The sequence below is a fragment of the Drosophila pseudoobscura genome, chromosome 2, assembly GCF_009870125.1.
Source record: "Drosophila pseudoobscura strain MV-25-SWS-2005 chromosome 2, UCI_Dpse_MV25, whole genome shotgun sequence".
Classification (NCBI taxonomy): Eukaryota; Metazoa; Arthropoda; class Insecta; order Diptera; family Drosophilidae; genus Drosophila; species Drosophila pseudoobscura.
The window spans coordinates 10,205,964-10,233,879 of NC_046679.1; the positions used below are offsets into that span (position 1 = coordinate 10,205,964).

General features: G+C 44.0%; 2 protein-coding genes and 3 long non-coding RNA genes across 17 annotated transcripts in view; 3 read left to right on the forward strand and 2 right to left on the reverse strand.

Moving 5' to 3' along the window:
• Rbp (RIM-binding protein) overlaps positions 1-27,760 on the reverse strand; it is a 31,164-nt gene extending 3,404 nt beyond the window's left edge. The window contains exons 1-18 of one of the 13 annotated variants that reach the window (XM_033378482.1): positions 27,363-27,759; positions 20,904-21,069; positions 20,735-20,833; positions 20,449-20,679; positions 18,725-18,848; positions 18,288-18,667; positions 15,808-16,330; positions 15,631-15,742; positions 11,587-11,732; positions 11,307-11,507; positions 10,882-11,072; positions 10,148-10,820; positions 9,795-10,072; positions 8,512-8,592; positions 6,294-6,977; positions 5,290-5,607; positions 4,652-4,940; positions 1,539-1,606 (exon numbers count right to left, since the gene is read on the reverse strand). In XM_033378482.1, the coding sequence (XP_033234373.1) occupies positions 1,539-1,606; positions 4,652-4,940; positions 5,290-5,607; positions 6,294-6,977; positions 8,512-8,592; positions 9,795-10,072; positions 10,148-10,820; positions 10,882-11,072; positions 11,307-11,507; positions 11,587-11,732; positions 15,631-15,742; positions 15,808-16,330; positions 18,288-18,667; positions 18,725-18,848; positions 20,449-20,679; positions 20,735-20,833; positions 20,904-21,069; positions 27,363-27,472 (4,674 nt within the window). In that variant the 5' untranslated portion in view covers positions 27,473-27,759. Of the gene's footprint in view, positions 1-1,538; positions 1,607-4,651; positions 4,941-5,289; positions 5,608-6,293; positions 6,978-8,511; positions 8,593-9,794; positions 10,073-10,147; positions 10,821-10,881; positions 11,073-11,306; positions 11,508-11,586; positions 11,733-15,630; positions 15,743-15,807; positions 16,361-18,242; positions 18,668-18,724; positions 18,849-20,448; positions 20,680-20,734; positions 20,834-20,903; positions 21,070-22,872; positions 22,973-26,618; positions 27,144-27,216 lie in introns of those variants that run through there. The other 12 variants (XM_033378479.1, XM_033378471.1, XM_033378467.1 and 9 more) reach the window with 12 other exon arrangements.
• Positions 1,342-9,842, forward strand: LOC117183706 (uncharacterized). Its single transcript, XR_004468844.1, has 3 exons — positions 1,342-1,931; positions 2,262-2,361; positions 9,751-9,842. It is a non-coding gene; the product is annotated as an uncharacterized lncRNA (long non-coding RNA).
• Positions 11,764-12,128, reverse strand: LOC117183704 (uncharacterized). The gene is made up of 2 exons (XR_004468843.1): positions 11,844-12,128; positions 11,764-11,811 (listed from the first exon to the last, which is right to left on the reverse strand). It is a non-coding gene; the product is annotated as an uncharacterized lncRNA (long non-coding RNA).
• Positions 12,370-14,825, forward strand: LOC26533062 (uncharacterized). The gene is made up of 4 exons (XR_004468841.1): positions 12,370-12,479; positions 12,539-13,332; positions 13,384-14,175; positions 14,227-14,825. It is a non-coding gene; the product is annotated as an uncharacterized lncRNA (long non-coding RNA).
• LOC117183699 (uncharacterized) lies at positions 14,900-15,611 on the forward strand. The gene is made up of 2 exons (XM_033378542.1): positions 14,900-15,003; positions 15,055-15,611. Exons 1-2 carry the CDS (start codon positions 14,950-14,952, stop codon positions 15,523-15,525), a joined length of 525 nt encoding a protein of 174 aa, XP_033234433.1. The 5' UTR covers positions 14,900-14,949; the 3' UTR covers positions 15,526-15,611.
• Positions 27,761-27,916: the final 156 nt, after the last annotated feature.

Genomic DNA, 27,916 nt, shown 5'->3' on the forward strand with positions numbered 1-27,916 from the left:
TATTGACATTTTTAAAAATTAAAAGCCTTATTCGGATTATTTGTTTCCTAAATTGGAGAAGCTTGCTCGTAGATGTAGAACAAATACAATAGTTATGAAGGAGAAAAGTAAGACCAATTTTAAGGACTTTAAAGTATTTTTCAATAATTTCATCCCGAAGGGATTTCCATTTTTAAATTAGACAAATTATTGTCATCGAAAAAGCATCAATTAAGAATCCTTAATCAGTATATCCCTATGTATAAGTATATTCTACGAGCCTCTAGGCTAGAAAGTCCATAAGCTGACCAATCATTGGGCAAAAACAGACGGTATAAGGAAAACTTATAACAAAAGAAAATGTATAAATAAAAAGAACTAATAACTGAAGAGGAAATTGATGTGAATGACTGTGGCTGTGGAAATGTGTTGAAGCTCCTCGGGAATGGAACTCTTATATATGTACAGGCTATACACACAAGCACGATATCTGGATTATCATAATAGTTCCTTAGTGTTGTAGTTCGTTTTCAAGTATATCAACATGAAGTGCGGAGTTTTCAGGCTATATGGATGCTCTCAACGATCTTTACACGGACGAGCCTGTGGTCGATGCTGAATGCTGATGTTGTTTCTGTTTTGGGATGTTGGTATATATAAAATGTCTGTGTTTTTTTTTGTCTTGGATGTTAACTACAAGATAAACATGTTGCTAGCTATACATATGTACTATTGATCGGTTGTTGATTGGTAGCGTTTATATCGGAATGTTCATGTACTGTACTGTAAGCGTTTGACTTGGGACTGAATATACGTTATGGCACACACACATAAAGGGTTTATATAGACAGAGCAAGATTAGGTTTAGGATGAGGATTAGTAGTAGTAGTAGTAGTAGTAGTATGCGTACAATAGTTATAGACATAGAGAGAGAGGACGAAACAATGGACAATCGAATCGAATATTGGCGAGTATGAAAAAGAGATCGGAACACAACAACACGACGCTACTGGAGTGGCGTGTGTGTGTGTGCACGAAAGCGATAGCAGTATGTCATTGGAAGGGGACAGATAGAGTGTTGGGTTGGTACTGTTCTGTCGATGTCAGTAGTATCTGAGTATCTGAGGATGGGGTTCGGGGTCTCATGAATGACTTTGGACTTGTCCGACAATTTCAACCGAAAAGTAAATGAGTGACAGATATAGCAAGGTGTAGGAGGTATAGCTAGAAGATCAGGTATAGGTATAGGTACAGGTATAGAGGTTTAGCTGTTGTAAGTAGTTGTAGTTTGTGGCTGTTGTTGTTGTTGTAGTAATAATAATATAGTATTTGTAAGTAGGCTTTGTTGTTTGGGTATTTTTAGTGAACAATTGCGGATACATTTTGGCGTATACGTAACTCTTTTTTTCGTTAATTTAGTTTAAGCAGTTTTATTTTTTTTGTTATTTTCGAAAAACAAACGAAAATATTGTATATCGTTGTTCTTTCTTTTTTTTTCATACGTTCGCTATAACGAATATTTCGAAACAAAAAGGAAACAAAAGAGAAAGAGTATTTACCTGCGTTTGGTGATCGGGGGCAGGATGGCCCGTGTTGTCTAACAGTGTAGGGGAAGCAGGGCGAGCATCTATAGCAACGAATATAACATAAAGACTTCACATTTACCACAGCAGACCATTACAAAAAATTATTCGAAAGAAGTAGTTGTAGTAGTCGAACGCAAGAGGTGGAAACCCAAACGTAAATCAAAACCAAATGATCGAAAAAACAAAACCAAAACTTTATATCGAAATATATGGAAATTTAGTCGCGTTCAATTTCGATTTGGAGTTCGATAAAGAGTTCGAGTAAGGACTGCTGAAGCTGCCTGAATCTGTTCTGGGATCTGTGATTCAATGTGGGTTGAAAAGACTATTCAGGATATGCTTTTTTGGTTGGTCTCCTCAGCGTGGGTAAGTCTTGTTCTCTATAATTCACCGCAGTTCAGAAAAAACAAACCAATTGAAAAACTCATAACAAAAAGGGTAGAATCGAACTTAAAACAAAACAAAAAACATTTTAAATTGTTTCACATCATTTTCAAATAAAATACGGGCTTCATTCTGTTGAAAATTTGGAGCTTTGCAAAAACGAGAGGAAGAGAGGCGCCAAATGGTTTCAGATCGGATCGGATTGGATAGAGAATTGATTTGCATTTGATTTGATTGTTATTGTTATTGGGGATATTTGTTGTCCAGACATACAATATGTAGATTAAAATTGTTTTAAATATTACCTTTCAGATCTAACGAAATATAGCCCTGGATAGCGCTTGATATTTCTGAATAGTGGATGGGGATTCGATTAAAGCATTTGGTATGCACTTTACAAGTTATTTTTGGGGTAAGTAAAGGTAGTATTGGTATTGGTAGTATAAATAGTAGTAGTTGGACGGGCACTTAGGTGGCTTAGTAGTATATTTATATATTGTATTTGTATATTTGGAAATAAGTTAAGTTAAAGTTTAAATTTAAATTTAGTATTTTACAAAAAGATGTACATTAGATACAAAAGAGACGACGGCTCGTATTTATTTGAAATTGAATTTTTTTAATGGTTTTTTTGTATATTTTTCTTTGGTGCTTTTGGTTAGCCCTTTTCTGATGCTGTTGTTGTTTTTGTTGTTATATCTTGAACAAAAATATGAACGAATAGTAAATATATATCGAAGAAGCTAATTCGCAAACAAACAAGACCAACATTCAGAAAAACCAGAAGGAAAACATTTAACGAAAGAAAAACAGAAAACGAAAAAGTCCAAAAATCAACGAGAGGAAAGCAACGCTAAAAGAAATATTTTTGTAGTTCGAGAAGCAGATACCAGTACGAGAGTACTTAACGGTACTCGAAAAATGTTCTTTGTATTTGTGGGATACAAGGATCTTCGGGGCGGTCCCAGAGGATTACAATCCGAAAGAATCAGAGGTTTCGTTTTCCCTTTGCTTGCTAGTCGGGGGTTCGGGATCTGTCTTGTCTGTCAGAGAGAGGCACTTTACCAACAGTATTTACAGATACGATCGATCATTCACATGATCATTCACTAATTCTGGTTCAAGGGGCTGGTTGGCTGGGCTGGTTGTCTTTTGGTTTTGGTTTCTATGTCTCATTTTGGTGGGTGATCTACTAGGCATATTTCAAGTTCATTCGGCAATCAGGTGCAGTTAATTATTAGTATTGTTAATGCAAACACTTGGCCTTACTGTTAAAAACAAAAACCCAAAGTAAGGAGTATAATCTGTTAAACTGTATAAAAAAAATACATTATTCAATTGACATGCAAAGACCAACTATAATTTTTACACGGCTAGAGAAAGGCACGCAAGACAAAGAGACAGGAGACCAGTATAGAAAATAGAAAATAAACTTAAGAATTTTGGAATTTTATAGACAAGAAGAAGAAGAAAAAGCTAGGTGAAAAGATATATACAAAAGTCGTAATGAGATGACAAATGAAAGTGAAAGTAATGGCAATGAGGGTCAATGATTGATGATCCTGACTAAATTTCAAAATAAATATCGAAAAGTCCAGATATACTTCTTACTGATCCGTTGAATTCTTTAGTCTTTGATGGAGTATGAGCATGAATGGATGGGTTGATGGATTGATGGTGTGATGAATGCTTAAGAAATATATAGATATAATATATTGTGTGTGTACAACAACAAGAACAACAACTATCTATTGTATATTTGTATTTTGATTAGAATTATATATCACTTGAATCGAAATAAAACAAAACCAAAACAACATACAAAACAATGAAGGAATATTGATATATATATATATAGTAAATATATAATTGGAAATATATCAAACTGATTGGTGCTGGAAATCATTTAATTTGTACATCAACGGAAATCGCATTAATTCAATAATTCAATAAAGAAATGGGAGAAAAAGAGTTGCACATAAGAAAGTTTCGCTCGGAATCGTAATGGAAATCAAATTTTGGCGGCGTTCAAAATCAGAATTTGTTGTATTCAACTTGTAACTGTTTTTTTTGTTTCATTTTGAAGTTTTTGCGATAGAGAGTCGAGACAGAAATAGTAGAGAGAAAGAGTGGAAAATATTCTCTGTGTTTGTTCGGCTGAGTGGTATAATATCGTTTAGTTTTCGTGGGAAGATTTGGAAAGACACAAACACAAAACGAAGAAATAATATGAAACTCAAAATATTAGGAGGGGGGTATCAGAAATGGATTTGCTATAGTTGTGGGTATACACAGTACATTATCCTGCTTTGTGGAATTGGAATTATTGTTTATGTAGTCTGGAAGAACCTGCATAGTAGTTATTTCATCTTATAAAGTGATTTCGAGATAAAAGTATATGTTTTTGTATTATTTGGGTGATATTTTTGATTTCAGAATTTTGAAAACTCAATCGTACGAACAGAAGAACCGAACCAAAGACTTGGAAAATAAAATTCAAATCTCTTGTAAGCCGGTGATTGGTTTTTTTTTTCTCGAATAAGTTTTCGGTATCATTTGATCATTAGATTGGATTTGATTAATTCGTTTTCAACTCAAATCGAAAATACATGAAAAAAAAACACAAAACGTAAAAGAAAATGTGAAAAATTGCGGATATATAGTATGTATTGTCGTTCTGTTCGTCACAAAAGACTACTTACTTTTACCTGGTTGACCACGCCCGGCCGCGCCAGGCATCATATTATCCCGCGGCGGCGGCGGTGGTCCTCTCGCACCGGGTCCCTGGCCCCTGCCCCGCTGACTGAGCCCACCACGGCCGGCCGAGCCGCTGGGACCCATCTGGTTGTTGTACTGGTCGGGCGCGTCGGCCAGGAAGTTAGACGGCACCAGGCCTCGTACGCCGTCCAGTTCGCCCATGTAGAAACCATCTTCATCCATCTCACCGTAGACCAATATGATCTCGCCCGTCTTAAAGCACAATTCCACCTGCTGGATATGGGCAAAGGAGTTCGGGATTAGCCATTAGCTGGTTTTTGGTTTAAGGTTAGACAAACAGAAAGTGTGGATCGGTATAGCAGTCTTAGCACTAGTGGCGGTGTTCTATGGAGGTGGCTGGGGCTGAGGGACACTCACTTCACTTGCCACGTCCTGGCGGAAGCCTGGCAGAAAACTACCCAACAGACCACCCATAAGACCACTCCCCGCACGGCTTGCCCTGCGCTAAGTGGAGATAACACATTCACAGATCAAACAAGAGGCGCAAAAAACAAAAGAGTCCAAGCTGATACTCAGTCACAGGAGTAGTACTACTTTCAAGCGATCCATTCCCGCGACTCACCTCGGCATCCACATTGGGACTCAACTCTTGAGGATCGTAGTCGTAGAGGGCAATCATCCGCTTCACCGGCATGTTCGCATAGATGTCGCCCCAACGATCGCGGCTCACGTTGCGCATGCTCTGTTGGGGCACTACCTGACCTGGCATCACCTGGGCTTGGCCGCCAACGGCGCCCTGCATGGCGCCAGGCATCTGACCACCTGCAGCCATCGGTGCCGTTGTGTCCTCCATCTCGGAGACCATGTTGTGCGGCACATAGCCTCGCCGACCGGCCAGCTCGCCCCAGTAGAAGCCATCGGAATCCTTATCACCAAAGACCTATATCAAGACAGAGGAGAGCGGAGTGGAAGAGCCAGAGATGGGGAGACATGAGTATAGATCGGGCAGAGTTTCGGTATGGGATCGCATGGAGATTATTGTGGGTAAAAGTGTATTGGGTGCATAACGCTAGCTTAACGATTATTTATGGAACTAGTAGAAGAGAGAGAGAGAGAGAACAACGTCTACTTAGTGGGTAGTATTTGATTACTGTATGGGTTGATATAGATATAGAGATTGTAGTTGTAGTTGCAGGGGTAAACGGATAACGGTACGGTACGGATACAGAATACGGTTGAACTGATTTCGATCGAGATCTCAACGAGTCTGATGAGTGGTTCTGCGAGTCAGTGAGTCAGTGAGGTGGGAGTCGAGTAGTCGGTGGTGAGTGGTGGGTGGGCAGAAGGAAAAACATGCACTGATCATTCAATTAGCGCAACAAGCAAGCGCAGCCAATATCAATATCGAGATCGATATCGAGATCGCATCCAATTGCATCCAATCTTCAATCTGATGACGATATCTGGTTCATATCTGGTTCTCGGTTACCGTTGTACGAGTGGTGGGTGGATCGTCATCACATCGCCATCTGATCTGCGGGGTCTGATCTGCCTATCAACTGCGGCAGCAGCTGGAAAGTGTTTTGGTGGTTCTGTGTGTGTTGGAAGGGGATCAGCGTGGCTTACCTTGATCGTATCACCCTCTTGGAACGGCAGTTCCTCGTCGCATCCATCGGGATTGGGACTCATGGTCGATGGATCGTAGTCGAACATGGCAACAAAGTAGCGGGTTTTCTTCGGCTGTTGCTGCTGCTGTTGTCCCGGCTGCTGGCCGCCAGGTTGGTGCTGGCCCTGTTGCTGTTGCTGCTGGTTGAGGGGACCACGTGGACCCATCATCTGATTGGGCATTTGTCCTGGCATCTGTCCGGGCATTTGTCCGGGCATCTGACCAGACATCTGACCTTGCATCTGACCAGGCATCTGACCAGGCATCTGTCCAGGCATCTGTCCGGGCATCTGTCCAGGCATCTGTCCAGGCATCTGTCCAGGCATCTGTCCCGGCATCTGACCCGGCATCTGACCTTGCATCTGACCCTGCATCTGTCCAGGCATCTGTCCAGGCATCTGTCCAGGCATCTGACCCTGCATCTGACCCTGCATCTGTCCAGGCATCTGACCTTGCATTTGCTGACCCTGCATGTTCATTTGCCCGGGAACTGGTCCTCGAAAGCGTGGCCCTCCTCTGGGGCCCTGGGGACCGTACTGCTGCTGCTGTAGCTGCTGTTGCTGCTGCTGCTGCTGTGGCCCCTGCGGTCTGCCCGGCAAAGGCGCCATGCCACGCTGAGCTCCTGCTGCCCCCGGCTGGTATCCCTGGAGGATATTCGATTGCCAAGGATCGTCGTTCGTTGATCGTGTTTGCACGCGCATGAATTTGAATTAATTTGAATGAATTTAAAATTTTGTTAGCATGTTTTTAGATTCTTTTGAGGATGTTGCAGGTTCTTAATCTGTACTCTGTTTTTCATTCACATTGTCTTTAGAGAGGTTTTTCGGTTTAGTAGCAAAGGTGGTGGCGTCTGCGTTTAGCTGGTTTTACTTTTAAGTTTTTTTTCTCTTTTTATTAGACAACTAAGGAAGTACGAAAGCTGAATGTGTTTTACTGTATGTAAATGTATATGTATATATGTGTGTATGTGTATGTGTGTTTGGCGCATTACGATCTATATACGAACAACTGAAAAGTATCAAGTATCTATAGCTGATAGTCGAGTACGAAGCTAGACGAGTACAGGTACAGGTACAGGTACAGGTAATGCAGTAAGTAGTATGTTTTTAGGAATGGTAATATCGGAAGTAAGAAAGCACGGATTCGAGTTCGGAGTATCTTGGTGGGTGGATGGATACAGATACAGTAGCGGTATCTGCGAGTGGTATGTGTGTTTTTGTGTTTCTAGCAGCAACTGCGGTTTTACATAGGATATATGGTGGGTACTAGTTTATAAGTATTTTTCAATTTAAGATCACAACAGTAAGACTTTTTTTTGTACAAAGGATCGTCTGGGGTATCGGATCGGACCTATGTATAAAGTTCAATCTGCCCCATAAATATCGATCGATGTTTCTATGCTGTAGGCTGGAAACTATGGCTTAGATTATTTATAGTGCTATGACATTAGACTTTGATAACTTTGCTGCGAACAGAGACAAAACGCCTAATTAGTGTTCGCTGAACTGAGTCACTATTTGGGTTCACTATTACGTGTTTTCCAACACACACAGCTGGCATATATATCTCTCGCTCTCACTGCATGCTGCGTGCACCCATCAGGCTATCTCTGTTTTTCCAGTTAGTCAGTTACCAAAGATTCTAATGTCATATGGCCATTACTGAGTATTTCCGGCTTAAACATGCAGGGATTTGTATACCTAGTTTCTCAAACAATCCTGTTTTTGGTACTTACAAGCCAGATAATATTCTAAATAATTTCCCTAGAGGCATGGCATATACAAAGATACTTAGTAAGGAAACCAAAAAGTTTAAGGAATCTATAAGGAACTCAAACAAAATCAAAGGCTTTCACAGGTTATAGTTATAGTATAGGCAATAATGCTGCAAATTACTCAGTTTTCGACTTCAATATACAGGTTCAATTATCCAGTTTTTGTTTTGGAGTTGAAAGCGAGAAATCTAGGCTAGAGATTACTGACCAAACAAAATATGTACGAGTATGTATGCATCGAACACTCAACATATGTTCTATAGTTCTATATAGTACTTGTACGCAAGTGTTACGGTTACAATTAACGGTTAACTTATGTCTATAGTGTGGGTGAGTGTGTGTCCGTATGGTGTGTGTGTGAGTGTGTGTGGTAATATGTGAGAGATGTTGTGGGTAAAACTTACATTCTGGTTCACTTGACTCTGTGTGGGTTTCGAGAAGAGGCCACCGAGCAGGCCACCTAACAAGCCGGAGCCTCCGTCGGGCTGTTATGTCGGATCGGATCGGTATGGATCGGATATCGATCGTATCAGTTTTTTGGTTTCATATAATGAAAATGAATATGTAACTTGTTTTGTTTAAAATTGTTCGTTGCATTGCGTATATTCCTTAATAAAATCGGTCGGCATTTCATTTCCGCTCAAATACTTAGATAAAAACTCTATTTTGAAATCTGAATCAACTTAACAAAGTTCAAAATCGTATATATTGCAATATATTTGGGTTTTGCTTATTATTATTATTAATTTTAATTTTAATTTATATCATTTTGCAATTTTAATTGCAATCCAAAGACATGCTACAATAATTGTGAACTTTACTCGGAACCAACTAAAAGGAACCCAAGAATTGAAATGATATATGGAAAAAATACTAGCAAAAGTTGGCATACTCTGGGGCAAATATCTCTTCAAATAAAACTGAAACTTAAACTTAAGAAAAAGTAATCAAAAATAACTTTACATACATACAAGGTTCTTCTTTTTTTTTTGGGTTGGGAGAAGGTCTTTTAATTGCTTTGGTTCTTATCACATACATAGGATCGAGAACTCTATGGGAGTCCCTTAGTAAGTACTTTGTTTGTGTGAATTTGGTGCGATGGTCTCAGAATTTCTCTCAGTGTATGTATATAATGTGGTACATTTGCAAAACAAATCGACCGAAAGTAGTAGTAGTAGTAGTTGGAAATAAAGGCAGTCCAAAAATAGATCTCAAGTTAGGAGCAGAAAACAGAGCGAGAGAAGGTAAAGATGTAAAGTAAAACTTAAGACAACACAGGACCCTCTCCTCTGAGAGAGAGAGATGCAATCGTTTAGGATATACTTATAGGGAGTGTGTGATGTTTAAGGATTCTTATTCAATCTCGTTCTGATGGTGCAGGGTTTGTGGTTATGCAAGCAGTTGTTAGGAATGGAATTTTCAAAGTTTTTCATTGGATGATTTGATCGTGTAGCATTCGGACGTATATATAGTATAGGGAGTATATGGAGTATATGTCTACAATCCGTAGATATCTTAATGGTATGTACATTCTTCGATGGTGTGTTGGCTTTAAAGTTTATATAATAGAATTTAGAATATTTCAGAGCCAATTTGCATCGAAATGATAAAACAAAACGAAGTTCATAGAACATTATTTACAGTGTATACGGACTCCCGAGGGCACCGCCTTCGGCTGGACACTCACCTGATGACCCGGCTGACCGGGCTGCTGTCCCTGCTGTCCCATCCCCTGCTGCATGCCCTGCTGCATGCCCTGTTGCTGCTGCTGCTGCTGTTGCATGTGGTTGGGATCGTACTGACCGTGGGGATCCTGTTGGCCCATCATAAGCGGCTGCTGCTGCTGTCCCACCTGCCCGGGCATGCCCCCCATCTGCTGCTGCATGCCGTGTGGCCCCTGCGGCAGCTGCGGACCCATGCCCATCTGATTTGGTCCCCGGCGAGCAACAGCATTGCGCACAGTGTCTGCAACAGATCAAATCAGATTCGATTAGGGATATGGATGGTCGTTTCTTCTGCGCTCTTCACGTCGCCACTCACTTGGTATCAAGATGGGCGCACTGTCCGCCGATTGGGAGTCCCGTGACTTGGTGCGTATGGTCACGGCCCGCGGATTGAAGACGCCCAGCTTGCCGATGTCGATGAGGGCATGGTCGCCGGTGGGCGAATTGATGTCGGTGACCTTCTTACCATCGGCGTACACAGCATAGCCGGTAACAGGCCCAGTCGCGGTGGGCCTGGCGACCGGCTGCCATGTCACCAGAATGGTACCATCCTGTGGGCCAGCCTCAAGCTGAATCTCCTGCGGCGGATCGGGCAGGCCCTTGGTGAGGGTGCGGAAATCTGCATAGGCACCGGGTGCCTCCTCCTGTCCGGGCCTGCCCGGCGTCTGGGGCGTCTGCTGCCCGACCGCTCGCAGATGCTTGGCCCGCACGGTCACCCGGTATTGGGTGCTCGGCGCCAGACCGGTGATGGTGTGCCTATACATGCCCGGCTTGACGGTGCGCACCTCCACATTGTTCACACACACCACGTGCTGGTGGTTGGAATTGGCCGGCTGCCACGAGATGACCGCCGAGGAACACGTTATGTGCGAGGCGCGCACCGCCGAGGGGCCCAGATGCGATGTGTCTCGCCCGATGATCATGGTGCAGGCGGCGTCCCGGGACGTCTGCCGATTCTGGGTCACGCTCCGCACGCTGATGCGATGCGGCTGTGGAAGGAATCAGTAAGTTTCATCCTGAAGGATATGCCTTAAAGGGCTTAGGCCTTACCCGTGTGGAGTCAACGCCCTCGATTAGTGCGCGTGTGCGTTCATTAGCCTTCACAGAGACCTTCAGCACACGATCCACATAGACATGATAGCTCTCGATGAGATTGTAGCCCACTGGCTCCGGTGGTGACCAGCCAATGAGCACGCTCTTATTCAGCTGCCGTTCCAGCGTCAAGTGTTTGGGTGCTGGAACTGTGTCACGGGAGAGAGAAAATAACGATTAGATGAATGTCAGCAGCTCCTCAATCTGTAGATGACTGCTAGCCTGGGACTGGGGACTGGGTTTTGTCGCTACTGGTCTCAGGAATCAAGAGTAATGCTCACATTCATACCATGCAAAGAGCGATGCATTCGCGGATCGCCACAAAAACCGAAAAGATTAAAAATATGATCCCTTCGGGCCGGAGGCTTAGGGGCAATAGTTACCATTATCGCTAATGTCATCCTGGTCGTGCTCCAGATCGGTGTGCGTCTCACTCAAACGTGCCAGGTCCTCGTGGGTGTGTGTGAGCAATGGGTTGTGCGGCGGCAAGGAGGGCAGCGACGTTGTGTCGCACTGCATCGAGCCGTCCTCGGCATCGCGCAGTGTCGATAGAACCGCCTGATGGAATTCCAGCAGATCGTCGCCTGCCAGGACAAGGAAACAAAGTGAAAGGTTACCGTGTGCCCAGGACAGAGAAAGTGAGTGTCAATCGAGGACCCCTACCCACTAGGCGCTGTACAAACGAAGCGGGCACTAGGCCGCGTCGTCCATCCAGTAGCTCCGCATCCAGATAGCCACCCTGGGGCTCGCCGCTGGTCCACACCAGAAGATAGTCGCCGGTGCAGAGAGACAGCTCGCCCTCAGCCTCCCTGAAAAATTAAGTAAAACGAATCAATATGGTTATGGTTCATAAACGGTTTCATTTATGGTTTAAACACGAACGTCCGCCTCGTTCAGGCCGTCGTGCTTTTCTTTTTCACCACTAAATCGGTAAAAGAAGTCCTTAAAAGTCTTTGTAAAGATCTTAGCCAATCCCCGAACCCTTGCAGTTAGCAGATAAAGAACCACAACAAATAAGTCCTGCGAATATTTCAGGTCTGGCCATTTCCAACAAAGTGTTTCTTATATTGGGTGGCCGGGCTTGTCCAGAATTCAGTAACATTGACTCTTGATTCGGTCGGTTGCACCAAAGATTATGGCGCAAAAGCGACAGGAGTCCAGAACGGCTCATTGTTGATTATAGCGCTGAAAAAATTCCTCAGAGGGATCAACAATGAACCATTAAGTATGACTAAATGCTCGAAAGAATCGTTTAAAGAATATATCTCAGCTTCCACACACAGCACTACTGAAACTGTTCCAATTAATGAAATTCCCAAACATCCTATACAGCTATTATACAAGATGTTTCATTTAATTAAATTATAATTAATAAATAAGACCTAACTGGTGAAGTTTTTTGAACTGGAATAAGTCGAATCAATTAGCAGGTTTTCGCAATAGAAATCAGTTCGGGTACTGCTCCAAAATGGTTTCATTTATGGCTTTAATACCAGTTCACCATGAAGTTCTATCTTGGTCTAGTCGCTGTGCTTTGCTTTTGCGCCACCAAATCGGTAAAAGGATGCCTTTAAAGTCTGTTTACAGATCTTAGCTAATCCCCGATCCCTTACAGATGGCAGATAATGGCAAACAAATAAGCTCGGCAAACATGTCGAGCTATACATTTATTAAAAACTTGACGGATGTTACCAAAATTAAGTGCTACCTATATTGGATGTCCAGACTTGTCAAGAATTCAGGAAATATAGTTTCTGAGTTGGCAAAATGTGTCAAACAATTTAGCGACAAAGCAATTCGCGTAGTGACCGCCTTCAAAGAGCTTGTCGCAGTAATCAGGCCCATTTTTGAGGCCTGTACGGGTATAATCGTGGATAAAGTCGTCGGTGGAGCAGCTTGTTTGAAAGCATTTACACTAAATGCTTTCTCATTGTTTAGAGCATTGAAAAAGTTCCACGACGAGGTTAACAGTGAACCACAAAGTAAAACCGAGTGCGCGAAGATTGCGCTTAAAGAATATTTTGAGGCTTCCAGTGTTTACGAAGTCATCGATAGCTGTATATATCCGGGTAATACAACAACTACTAAAGCTGCAGTGACTTCCAAACCTACTGATCGGCCATTCTACAAAAAACTATTACCTTTTATTTGACTAAACAATGCATTCGAGGCTACCTGATGAGAAGCTGTCATTAAAAGAATGCATAAAATAAATATACATACATACATAAGTGTAAGAAATCGTATCTATATGGTAGATTTATGTGCAGAGGTTCCGAAGCAAATCAATTTGGGTATGTCTGTCGCCCTGCGGGTAGTAGACTCTTTCATTTGGGGCTTAAATATCAGTTCACCATGAAGAGCCATCTTGTGCTGGCCCTTGCGCTGTGCTGGCTCCCTCTTTTATCGGTAAAGAGTCCTTAACTAGAACGATCTTAGCTAATCCCCGATCCCTTGCAGTTGGCAGATAATGGCGAAAATATAAGCTCCGCAAACATGTCAAGCTTTGAAATTTTAAAAAAGTTGACGGATGTTACCAAAATGAAGTGTTACCTATATTGGATGTCCAGACTTGTCAAGAATTCAGGAAGTATAGTTTCTGAGTTGTTTAAATGTGGCAAACAATATGGCGGAAAAGCAATTCGCGTAGTGACCGCCTTCAAAGACCTTGTCGCAGGAATGTTGCCTATTTTTAATTCCTGTAAGGGTGTAATCGTTGATGCAATCGTCGGTGGAGCAACTTGTGTGAAAGCATTTGCACAACAGGCATTCTCTTTGGTGGAATCATTGACTAAGTTCAACAAGGAGATGAGCAGTGAACCAAACAATGAATCCAGCTGCGTGAACACTGCTTTTAAGAAATATTTCGAAGCTTCAAGTGTTTACGAAGTCATCGATAGCTGTTCCCTTCCGGTTACAACAACAACTGCTAAACCAGTTACAACTACCCAGCCTCCTACTGATAAGCCATTCTACAAAAAAATAATTTCTTTATTTGACTAAATAATGCATTCGAGGCTACCCGATGAGAAGCTGTCATTAAAAGAATCCATAAAGTAAATATACATACATTAGTGTAAGAAATCGTATCTATATGGCAGATTTATGTGCAGAGGTTCCGAAGCAAATCAATTTGGTTATGTCTGTCGCCCTGCGGGTAGTAGACTCTTTCATTTGGGGCTTAAATGTCAGTTCACCATGAAGACCCATCTTGTGCTGGCCTTTGCGCTGTGCTGGTTCCCTCTTTTATCGGTAAAAAGCCCTTAACTAGAAAGATATAAGCTAATCCCCAATCCCTTGCAGTTGGCAGATAATGGCGAAAAAATAAGCTCCGCAAACATGTCAAGCTTTCAAATTTTCAAAAAATTGACGGATGTTACCAATATGAAGTGTTACCTATATTGGATGTCCAGACTTGTCAAGAATTCAGGAAATATAGTTTCTGAGTTGGCAAAATGTGTCAAACAATTTAGCGACAAAGCAATTCGCGTAGTGACCGCCTTCAACGACCTTGTCGCAGGAATCGAGCCTATTTTTGAATCATGTAAGGGTGTAATCGTGGATGCAATCGTCGGTGGAACATCTTGTGTGAAAGCATTTGTCCAAAAGGCATACTCTTTGATTGGATCATTGAAAAAGTTCAACAGCGATGTTAACAGTGGACCAAACACTCAATCCGGGTGCGCGAGCACGGCTTTTAAGAAATATTTCGAAGCTTCAAGTGTTTACGAAGTCATCGATAGCTGTTCCCTTCCGGTTACGACAACAACTGCTAAACCTGTTACAACTACCCAGCCTCCTACCGATAAGCCATTCTACAAAAAAATAATTTCTTTATTTGACTAAACAATGCATTCGAGGCTACCTGATGAGAAGCTCTCATTAAATGAATGCATACATAAGTGTAAGAAATCGTTTCACTATGGTAGATTAATGTGCAGATCTTCCGAAGCAAATCTATTTGGGTATGTATGTCTTTCTGCGAGCTGAAGACTCTTTCATTTATGGCTTAAATGCCATTTCACCATGAAGACCCATCTTGTGCTGGCCGTTGCGCTGTGCTTGTTCCCTCTTTTATCGGTAAAAAGCCTTTAACTAGAAAGATCTTGGCTAATCGCCGATCCCTTGCAGTTGGCAGAGGATGAAACAATAAGTTCCGCGAATATGTCAACCTTTGCCATCGCCCTAAGATTATTGGACCCAAGGAATATAATGTGCTTTATATCGTGGCTGAACAAACTCGTCAAGAAAGCGCCAGCATTAACTCGAGAAGTGGTGGATTGTAGCATAGGACTCGCAGATTTGGAGTATAAAATTCTGTCCGCCTTGGAAAAGCTTGTGACCATAGCCGGTCAGATTGTTTTCGCCTGTGCGGGCTTGGTCTTAAATGCAGTTATTGGTGGTATCTCTTGTGTCAAAGGAGTTGCAACACAGGTCCTGGATCTAGTTCCAGTCATGAAAAGATTCCAGGAAGCAATAAGCGGTGGTGAACACGAAAATGCGGTGCAATGCGTAAAGGAATCGTTCAAGAAATTTTTCGATGTCTCAAGTGTTTACGAAGTTGTCGATGCCTGTATCTTTCCCAACAATTCGGCACCTTAAACAAGGGCTCTCCTAGCCAGTGAAAGGTTCTATAAAGTATATACATACTACTTGAAAGGTTATATAAAGTATATACAAATAACTATGCAAATTTGAAGGACTTACTCGGGTGGATCGTACGGAAAACGGGCTATGAACACGCAGCAGCGGCCCTTTCCAGGAATATCCAGCATATCCACTTGCGGTTCGCTAGCTCCATTCAAACCATGATTTCGAGCTGTTCATAGAATAATGTTTATAGATATGGTCCTTCCTATAGGTTTATGTGACGACTGTACTTACTGTCGAGATCCAGGGCACCCAGCGCCAGGCCGCCCCGATTGTGCATCATGCAGAGGTTCAGGCCATCTGCGAATTCGTCCAGACCCCAATTGCTGGGCGGTATTGGCGAGCAGGGTGAGCTCCGGTTGCCGTACCGGGTCAGTGGTATCTCGATCTCATCCAGCATCTTCATCTTGGAGGCCTGACGCAGGGCAGCCGACGTGAACGGATACGAGGCGCTCGAGGCCACATCTAGAAACGGTGGACCATACGAGCTGCCCAATCCTCCGGCGGCTCCGGCACTCAGGCCATACAGCGATGTGGCCCCCGTGATGCCACTGCCGCTTGGCCCGGCGCCCAGACCAAGTCCGGCCGCGCCCAGCAGGGCGCTGGTATCGAGCATGCTGATGTTGCCCAGGGTGGGATGCGTCAGCGAGGAGCCGGCGGCGCCACCGCTGCCACCCAGCCCCAGACCGGAGTAGCTGCTCGAGCCAGCGGGCGGCAGGTTATGCGAGTTGAGTGACAGGAGGGGCATGGTTGTGCTCTGTAAATTGTACAGTTGTATTGTTCCGCGCTACTCGATTCAGATTTCAGATTTCAGATTCAGTTTCAATATCAATTCAGTGTCGATTGCAGGTGTGTTTTGCAATTTTGGATTTTGTTTCGGGTGTTTCGAATTTACAAGGCGATTTTTTTGGTTTTTGTGAGTTTTTTGGGTTTGTATTGGTTGTTGTTTTTGGGTTATTTTACAGGTTGGGGTTAGTTAGTTATAAGGATATACAGACACGACACGGGTTTGGTTGTATGTACACGCACACACATAGAGAGATGTACATAGATACAGATGCAGACATACATATAGATTGATTGCAGAACGAATTGATTGGCGTTTGACGGTGTGCGATCGAACCGCAGATTTATCAGAGTCAAAGCACATGGAATATATCACACACGAGTGGAAGAACACGTCGAGAGGAGAGATTGAGGAAGAGAGCAGAGGGAAGACAAGAAACAAGAGAGAGAGAGAGAGAGAGAGAAAGAAAGCACATAAAATGGGAAAAGAGAGATCACAGAGAGTACACGTTTATTCGGCTGGAGAAAGACAAACGTATCATAAATACGATGGATTGGTTGGGTATGGATAATACACTGATCTGATCTGATGTGGGCCATGAAATGGGTTAGTACGAGTACGAGTACGATTAGTTTCTGCTATGAACTGAAGCCGTTTCCAAGCAATATATATTGTATGTACGGGTATGGAATGGTAAGCATCCAATCATCGTCATCATCATCATCATCATCATCATCATTAACATCATCAAAAAACGTTTATCAACAACGAACGGGAAGCTTTCAAATGAAATTCTTAGTTAGGTTTTTTACGTTTTGTACAGATATGCATGTGTATCGTTTACTATATATGTATGTACAATATGTGTCGATTTATGGGAACTAAGAGGAGTCGGAAATGTTATGTGATGCAGGTGTATGTACAGCAGTATGTAAGGGAAGTGCTTTAAGCTATAGAGAACCAACTAAATCAAATCTGTTTAATGACTCCACTCATACGATATATTATGAGCTGACAGGTGGCACATGGTAACAACTTAGTCGTTAGCTATCTCATAACTCATACGAGAGAGCCGTGGGTGGCTTTGAAGAAAGCCTGGAGCCCCTTTCAAACACCACCCAAAGAAATTTTAGAATTTACATTCTGTTTGGTATTACATATCTTGACAACACTTTCCTGACATACTTTACATATGTTTTGTATAGTTTATAATGATCTTTACATGAGTGTGTGGATAAAATGCATTTTCTAGCATGCCAGCAAAAGCGTTAATGGTTCATAGCTGCAAAGGTCAACAAGTGGTAATGACTAAATGGAGTAAGCAATAAATTTTAGCATGGAATTGGATATATGTATGTATGTATGATCTGATAAAAAATCTAGTGGATGTCTTAGGATCTATGTGTGTGTGTTGTTTTTGTGGCTGTTTATGTCGTAGTGGGTGGTGTGTGTGGCTGTGTGTGGATGTATGTATATTTTCATCACTAATGCAACTACAACCAAACTCAATTTGTGAGATTTACACTGAGACACAGACGTCATTCGTCGGTCGGAAGCTGCAGGAGCCGAGCCAAGCCTCATCGACGATGAACGATCATCGGATCAACGATCAAAAAACGAACGAACGAACGAATGAAAGCAGTTAAGTTATGATCGCTATGGGTACAAAGAATTAAATAGTATTATCTTATGATTCGGTGATGCTCTAGATATTTTTTGCAAGCCAAAAATGAACCAATGCCGTGGCGATGCCAAAAAGCTTCAAAGCATATTTGATCGGTTCGGGATTACGAGAAAGTTTACAAATACTATTGGAAATTGCAGCTGTTGTACTGGTTGTTGTTGTAGTTAGATGCATTGCGATTGAAAATAGTTGGTTTACCTGACTTAATGCCGTTGGCATAGCCTTCATCGTGTGAATATTTACCGGCAATGGTGGGATGCCAGTGATGCCACTAGTACCGCTCAGCAGCTTCTCCACGGACGTCTGGCCAATGCCGCCGTAGGCGGCCGCGTTCAGTGATTGTATGGCATGGCTGCTTAGACTCGAGGATATGCCGCTGATTGAGTTGGGCACCAGGGCCGATATGGATTGGAGGCCACTACTCCCAGCTCCAGCTCCAACGGCGGCGGCCACGCTCTGCGAGCCAACGCTGGCGCCGCTCAAACTGGTGCTGGCACCATTGGGCAGCGTGGAGGCCAGGGAGTGCGGCAGACTCGAATAGCCGGAGGATAAAGCCGAGACGCAGCCGCTCGAGGTGCCGCCTAATACGGCCCTTTTATAACGATTCAGTTCTTCTTCGAGTTCTGCAAAAGAAATGTATGTTTAATTCATGGAAAACCGTGTTACGGGACGGCACTTACCACTCTTTGATATGGTTCTAAATTCGCTATTTACCGTGCTCAACATGGAACTGGGCGGCAATGCTGACATGCTGGCGCTGGCCGAGGTGCGAGGCTGTTCCAGCTCGGCCAGCACACGATTATCCTGAATACCACAAAGTAAACAAGATAATAATTAGTTGTAAATAAATAAAACCCAAAAGCAACGCAGAGAAAGGATCTACTAGGATCTACTACTCTTCATTCTCATTGATCGCTAGAACTCATTCCGCTGCTCGCAGGCAGTGCAAGCTAGACCAAGATGAATTGAGTCATAAGGTGATGTCGTCAGCAAATCTTCTCTCTTTCGAGGACCATCCGGTTGTCAGTTTGCATGTAAGCGTGCAGAGCGTAAAACGTTTTCTATGTTTCTCTAGCGGTTGTGAGAGTCAAGAGAGCGTGGATGGTCCTCACCACAGTGGAAGACGTCACCTTATAACTAAATGCATCATGAGCTAGACCCTTAGCGAAGCTGAGATGCTACAGATGGCACTATTGGTACGTGCCTGCCCTGACCCTACTACAGAGCGCTTTCGCTTATGCATTTTCAAGTCTAAGTAGGCCTTTCCTACTTTCCTTTTCCAATATTTTCGGATCAAAGTAGGACGTTACATTGTTACCCTTGGATGGCTGGCGGAACAGTATTCAATACTAGGAGCTAGGAAAACAAAGAAGTAACAGAGAAAAGAATTCGAAATTAAACGTTAGCAATAAATCAACTGGAGTTCTACGTCGCAATGAGCGACACCGAGGATTCAGCAGCTATGAGTGATCTCATGAAGGCGGCCAGCGAGCTGTCCGATAGCTTTGGCCAACTGATCATCCAGATCGATGGGCTATTGCTGGATGCCCACGTAGTCGACTCGGAAATTTTAAGCTCTTGCAACTACCGCCACGAGCAGCTCATCAAGCATCTGGCGAATAAGGACGAGGAGGCGCTAGAGCTGCGCGAGAACCTGGAACTGAAGGCCACAGTGGAGGAGTACGTTGACGGCGTTCAGACGATCGTGGCCAAGTACAAGGAGCACTGTGAGGGCGACATGCTCTTGGAGAGCTACAACCTCCGTGAGAAATACATGGCGAGTCTCCAGGAGATTGTCAACGGGCAGGACGAGCGCATCGATCGCATGTTTGATTTGATCAAAATCCTCGGCCAAATGAAGGATCTGGAGACCGGTCAAAACCAGGAGCTTATTCGCCGCCTCTTTGGAGAGAACGAGATGATGCGCTGCCAGCTGCAGATCAACAATGACGGCGGATTCCCCCAGGGACCGGAACCCCACGAGACCAACGAGATCGCCACGCAGTCTGATCTGAACGACTGGACTTCGGATGAGTCTAGTATGTTTAGCTTTATGTCGTGTCTGTCCCAGGGCGTCGACGACAGCGATTCTCTATCAGGCTGCTCGGTGGTCAGCCAGGTCGAAGTCAATCGTTTCATAGAAGAGGCTCTGAGCAAGGATAACGATTATGATGAGTCGTTTTCAAGCAGCGAGTATGAGTAAACCATCTCCGCTGATCCTACACCAAAACCCTACCAGATGTTTCACCCACACCCACACCCACACCCTTACCCACATATCTTTAACAATTGTCCTCTGCGTTGAATAAAATAAATATCTAAGTTTGGGTTCCCTTACAGTATCAGTAATGGGAGGGAACCCTTAGCCAAATCAATTTCCTGGCTGTTTCTGACTGCCCATTACCTGCTCTATCTTTGCCATTATGATATCAATCTCCGAGCCTTGGTCCTGGTGACTGATTGTCGGTGCCCATGTGACGGTGGAACTGCTAGCCGATGTTGGAATGGGTCCACCGCCGGACCCCGTAGCGCCACTGCCCATGTGGGAGGATTGGCCCGAACGCGCGGCCTTGGCCTTCAAGGCGGCCGTCAGCTCGATTTGCAGCTCCTCGCAGTGCACGTTCTCCAGCGAAACCTAAAGAAACAGTTAATCATTCACATGGTGGTCCATAGAGCAGTCTGAGACATACCTTCTTTTCCAGTTCACGGGCTCTCGACTGTAGGTTCTCAACCGCCTCGGCATCGGGACGAGCGCTTCCGCTTAGATTGCGAATTTGTGCCAGGGTTTCCTGGGGAATGCACAAATGGACTAGTACAGGGAGCTTTTTAGGTTGTAGATGCCCCTAGGGATGCCCCTACCTGATGCGCCCGTTCAATCTCTGTGCGTCGCATTTCCGAGTCCCGCAGCTGGAGGCTGAGGGAGTCCAGCATTCCGTTGGGAGCGGTGCCAGCGGCCACGGCAGCGGCCGCCGACTGATGGTGGTGCATCGACTCGTACGGCATGCTGTGGCTGCCCCTATGACGACTGAAATGCAAAGGAAAACAATGGAGGATTAGACTCTCTCTCAATCATCGATAAATAAAAGCCAGTCGGCGGGGGTCTCGACTGCGACTTGACTCCATTTAGCTCTTATAAATAGTAGTATTTTGTTGTTGTTTTTGATATCCTTTGCATTGGATATTTTACTTATTTATGTGCACGCCGTGGTCGTGTGGAAATAGGTCAGCTGCTGGTGCTGCGGCGGCTTTCAATAGGCGCCACCACGCACGTGTCTGTGGGTCATTGCTGAGGGTGTGAACTTTGACCTTAAGGTTAATTGCCTAGCTGACCGGGATTTATTGTTGTGTACTATAGCCACGCACAGGCTCGGAGGAGGCGTTGCCAGTACAGCCACTCATCGCACTCCACAGACTTGTTGAGAGATTGCTCATTTGGATATCCAGCCAACCGCCCCGTCACAGGCAGCTGTCAAATCTCTCAGAGATGCTGGACCCTAGGATTCATATGGGAGAATCCTATACCATTGTAATGCTTCAACAAATGTAGAAAATTTTGGCTTTAAGGGGACTCTCTTCCTCTCTTTATCAAAACCCCATATCTAACACTCTCAGCCAGTCCCAGGATGAGTCAAGCAAAACATTACTCATACACCATTCTAGATATATGTACATATGTACACTAAGAAAAAAAAACAGTATCTAAATATCCACAGGTCGAATAGCATATCTTCTATACCAATTTCCGAATGATTTCAATAATTAATAATAGTTTGGGGCATAAAATAGTCAAGTGAGATAATTTTTCCCTCACGGAATATCCTTTTTCTTCAGTGTAAACGAGAAAAGACCAGGGCGCCAGATGGTCTAGACGGCGGCAAGACTATAAGAATAGGAAGGATGTGAAAGTGTAGATGAGAAATGTTTGCTTAACGCGGAAAAATTTATGGTTCGCCATATAAAGAAGAGTGCACTTTCGTCTGGCAATGGAACTTGGAGTCTTTAAGGTAAGGATATTGCAGTCAGGATGCGAAAAATAACGAAGCTAAAGTATTAATTTAATTGGCCAGATGAAAGGTCTCCTCTGCGGCTTCGGCACGTGGGCTTTTAGTGAACGAAAAGTGCAGTAAAGTTTGCCGTAATGGAAACCTTAATCCAATTATTTAGGATATGGCCGCCGCACGCGTAGCCGTACGGTTAAGTGTAGGTGTAGGTGTAGGTGTAGAAAGAGCTTTTACATGCTGCACGGATTTAAGATTTATTAATATATCGTAGCTAGGGCGTAGCTCAGGTGCATCCATATCCAATCCTGTGCACACGCACACGCACACACCCACACGCACTCCTACACAGATACACACATACACAGATACAGTTTGGTTGGGCGCGGAGTGGGCTGTCAATTGCCGTGTTTATGGGTAGCGATGGCTGTATGGGCGGTGTGACATTTAAAAGCTTTGACAACGTTTATCCTCTGCTGGCTGATGCCTGATGCCTTTATCTCCAGCGTGTGGTGCTGCTGCCCCGCCCTGTTGCACGGTGGGCGAGCATGACAGCATTCAGCCGATGGAAAACGGAAGCCTTTTGCCATTTCGCAATACTTACGCCCCTTCCGGTGCGAACATCAAAGGGAACCAACCAAAACCACCTGTCCAATGCAGCGGCACGCCGTCCCTCTGGCTGGTTGGCTGGCTGGCTGGCTGCCTGGCGCCTTTGTGGCACCCACATGTAATACTCGTATTATTTCTTGTTGCGCTGCCCCCATTGGTAATCACAATCACTGTCATCAACTCATTAACTGGCAAATCAGCCAGCAATCACTGTCACTTACTAATTGCCTGCTCCTGCTCCTGCCGCTGCTGTTTCCTCCTCCGCATTCTCTGCTGACATTTCCCTCTGCATATTACACATGCACCAAATAAATACCCACTTCACTTCGACCTCAGCGCAGCCCGACTCGGATGGAAATGCCCTCAGCGAGGCGCAACCAGGTTTCACATTCGCAGAGCCGGCCACTAGTTGCTGTTATGCAGGGGGATGGCTTTTCTTTTTGTTGCTGTTACTGGCACTGTTACTGCGGCCGCTGCTGTTAAGCTCGCGCTGCTCGAATGGGCGACAGAGACAACCGTCTGGAGTTGTGTGAGAGAGTCGGTTATATGGCTCGAGCGAGAGAGAGTGCGTGAGTAAATGTCCCTTCGGAGAGCAACCGCCTGCGCATGTGCGCGAGGCTGTTAACGCTTAACAGCGCCACATTTACAGCATGTAAATAACACAATGTAAAGTGCTGCTGTTAGACTGATTTTAAAAGTTTGGGCCACAAGACTTGAATGCTATATCCTTGAAGAGGGTGTTAAGACTTTCAACAGATGATTGAAGAACCATAGCCATATCCCTGTTCCTTTTGGAAATCTTTGTTTTCTCCTGCAGAAGAAACCGCGTGACTAAACCGGATGACTATCTCTTACAGGAAGATCATTCTTCAAGGGTACAAAGTCTTCTCTTCTGCTTTAATTATGATGGAAGACATCATGGCATGAATTTCACAATGGCTGTTGCCTCGTGTTCACAAAGGCCTTTGTGAAAATGTGGGTGTATGTTCTTTATTTTTATTGGTCTTTACTTTGTCCAGCAGTAGCAGCAGCCTCAGATTGCTATCGGGCCGCTGTCATTTCCTTGTTTGCCTTTAAACCCAAAGAAAAACAGGAAGAGCAACCAGCCCCCAGCTCCATACCCACCCCCCATCCCATATCGCCAGGGTATCTGTTTTGTGCCGTGCCTGTCGGTGACTATTTCAAGCGACTCACACTTGCCGCAGGAGGAGGGCGATGGTATGGTATGGTACATATAGTAGGGTCTGTAGCAGTGAAGCAGCAGTGCTTGGCACCATTTATCTCCCTAGAGTACAAGCACACACACCAACACTCGCTCACATACTACCCATACATTTACAAAGCTACACTGTAAGAAATATATGTAATAATCGATTCTAATATGTCAAATAATTTAGCTCCAGACATTTCATTTCATTCAGACATGGCTAAAAAGTTACCAAATTTTAATGAACAAAGTTAAATTATGTTGTATTTCTCTCAGTGTAGGGTAGCCTACGTAATATCCGACTTGTTTGTCGGCAGGCTCCATCTTGGAATTGAAGCCTACTGGCTAACAAACAATTAAACATTTAGCCAACAGCTGAAGACCCCGCTGGCCACGAGACAGATGGATAGAGAGAGAGAGCCCCAGCCCGAGAGCTGCGTTTCCGCATAGTTGAGCCATCAATGTCGGCCACAAGCTTGAAATTTTAATGAGTTCTTAAAGTGCAGATTAGCCTCTCCGGGGCCCACGCTTCCACGCTCCCTTCCCCGAAACGGAAACTAGGTTGCGGCATGCCCCAGCGCAGCCTTACACTCTATTAACCCACATTTTGGCCAGGCCAGCGGAGTAAATGAAATGGAAAATTCCCATTCATTCTGCTGCAGTCGGAGGATACCTCAATATCTTCATTTCCGGCGAATGCTCATTTCTATATGCATTTGTCAGAGCAGCAGCAAGAAATGGTGTAAATACTCGTAATTAAAACAATATTTGATAAGTTTTTTATGGAATGGCAGAGGAGAAGGCAAACGCAGAGGGAGAGGGAGGGGGGAGCGAGCGAGTGGAACAGGTCCTGCCAACTTTCGTTGGCCACAAACTACTGCAAACTAATTTAAAAAGTTTCCTCGGTTTTTCTGCACGGCACTGATAGTGCACATCAGGGGTATATTGGTACCTGTGCAGATTTATGCAACAAGCTGAAAAACTAGAGAGTTCCCCAAACCATAAATAATCCATTTAGCCTTGCATATTACTTATCGGATGGTACATAAAACCTGGATTTCGGAGAGCATTAGAGATACACTCATGAAGATTAAGTTTGTTTCAAACTTGCGACATACAGATGCCGATCTGTAGTGGGGGAAATTGAGTAAGACTAGTCTTCAGACACAGCTTTCTCGGATTCGGAACAAGATTTGAAGATTTTGAACCGATAGCTCTGCAGCGGGTATCCCTATAGTCGACTCTAGGTCGTTCTGGCTTCTTTGTTTTTCGGTTTTTGTTCTGCCACCCCAAAAATTCATTTACTGAAAAGTGGCACTTGCTCTACCTTCCGGTTATGTGTTGGTGTTGACGGACAAGTTTCGCAAGAAATGCAATTAACTTGCAGCTGGCATCGCATCGGTAGCCTTTGCCTTGACAAATTGCTCCACGAATTTCCCAGCAACGCAAACATTTGGCAGATAATTTGTACTTATTGAACATTTCCCAAAATTACGTTTGCGTAGAGTTTTTTCAAAGTTTTTCCCGCTGCTTGAAGCGTGCTCAATTAAATTAAATTCTTCGCATTGTCGAAAACACTTAACGAGTAAGTACCTCTAATACCAGCAATTACAGAAACTATTACCAGAACTATTACATGCATAAATATACATACAACCATGGAATGGAGACCAGAACCTTCAAAGAAAGTCCTCAGAGTGAAACTTTTCAAAATAAGACAAAAACAACGGAAACTTTTTAAAGTCAATCAATTACGTTTTGAGATGTGAGAAAAGTTCATTATCCTTCTCATGGTTTGACCTCAATCGCAGAGCCGCCAAGGAAAAGCGGGCCCCATGCCGAAACGGAAAAAGAGCACGAACGCGGAAAAAAACTATCCAGCCTATTTATAACAAACTATATACCCACTCACAGCCATAGTCGTAAAAATTTTGTCGTGCGAGAGCCATTCATGGAGACAAAACCATAGCGCAGCTATGGGGGAAAGTGGGGGCTAGAGCCGGCGGAAATCTCATGCGGCCACTCAACCAGGGTCGCCGAAGCCGAACAGCGAATGAATTATTTGAATGATGGCCATATGTCAAAATTGGCCAAAGCCAACGATTAATCCTTGGCGAGGAAAATAAGTATACGAACTTAAATAGGTTTTCTTTAAGATGCCAGCAGAAGCGAAGGCCAAATCTAGGGCGGGTCTGCTAAATCATAGGATCTTATAACAAAAAATGTATATGGGATAGTTAGAATCCACATGGTTAAGGACTCCAGAGGACTCGCATCATTTAACAAGACCCTATAACTAAGCTGCTATTGATTGATTTTGTTATTCCTGTCGTTCGGCGCGTGACTTCCGATCATTGCAGAAGGAGCAGAGCAAAAGGTTAGGCCCGTCATAAATACAAACAAAATGCGTGGGAAACAACAAAAACGTGGGCAAAATTAAACGTCAACGGAATTCAATCAGAAGTAAATGTCATTGAGCAGTGCGAGGGAGTCGGAGAGAGGCGTGGGAGAGAGACGGCAGCCACTGTTATAGTAGTATGAATATGTATGTACAATGTTTACACCTACACACGCGCTAACACACGAACGCCAAACGGTAAGCACACCGCTCTTCTTCTGCCTCTGCCTCTGCTTCTGCTCTTCGTGCTACCCTGCCTCTGGTCTTCCTACATCTCCTGGGCACTGCAGAGCCCCTGCTTCTCCTCCCTGTGCTCCAGTTCCAGTTTCAGGGGCCATTTACATACTGCTTTACCAACTTACCTCTCGCTCTAAAGTGCTTTATGTGCGAGTGTAGTATAATGGGTGTGATTGTGTTAGTATTCGCGCCCAAATGCAGTTGATTTGATTTATTAACCAATTAGAGGGCCTTCGTTTATGCACTTTACAGTCCGCTTAGCAGTTTTTTATGCGAATTTCATTTTCATTCAACGTTTCGATTACTCTCATTTGCATATCTGCATGCTCGTACGTGTACATACACATGTGTGCATGCATGTGTCCGCGTGTATGTATGTTTGATGGGTTGCTTTTTCCCCTCATCGATAAGCTCCTCTTACACTTTTACTTTTCACTGCGGACCCTTTTCCACACTTCCCCTTCTGCGAGAGGTCCTGCGAGTTTTGTATTGCACTTTTGTCACTTTACTTTTCATTTTCATTTAGGAAAAACTCTTTTGTCACTCGCGAACTTCGTTTTTTTTTTGCGTTTTTATGGGGCCCAATGAAAATTTTCACGCAGCAGCAGGCGGCTGCTGCCTAGCGCTCGCTGTTGGGGAAAAACATTTGGTGTAGAGCAAAATTTTCCGTGAGCACGCTTCATGACTTTTTTTCATTAATTTTTTTTTTCTTTCCGTACCCACCGTTTGAGGAGTCCAGTAGTCGCCCAGTACGGTGGCTCCCCGCTCGTATGGGGAAAAATGTTACACTTTTTGTATCGGATTTATCACTGGACTGGATATGGATGGGGGAAAACGAAACGAAACGGGACTTTGTACGGGATGCGAACCTTTTTTGCTGCTTCTGGTGCTTCTTCTTGCTCACTGCTGGTGCTTTTTCAGGTCGCCTATGCCAAGTTTCCTCTTCCACGTTTCCTCTGGCGAATTCACATAAATGCATAGAGTTTACACTAGGCTACGGCTACGAGTTGTACATAATATCGAAACTAAGCTACATATATTACGCGCGAGTTTAGTTAACAACTGCTTTTCACAAAAAAATTCAATTTAATTCCATTTAGAAGCACAATTTTTTCGGATAGCAGTTGGGCTCTTGTTCTGTTGGTGCGAAAACCGAAAAGTGGGTCATCTCGGTCGCGCTGCTCGGCTGGTTTGTACTCTGATTTCTGCCCGACTGCCTGCCCGGAGTGGCCCAGTGTGCACGGCAAATCGATTTTTCTGTCAAATGACACTGAAAAATGGGCAATTTTCTCCGCACTTTGGCGTTGGCGCTCTCTCTCTCTCTCTCTCTCCCCTTTTGGGGTTGAAACTGTTAACGTTCTGCCACTGTTAAGGCTAACAGCCGCAGCTAACACAAGAGATTCCTACTATAGGGGTAGTCATT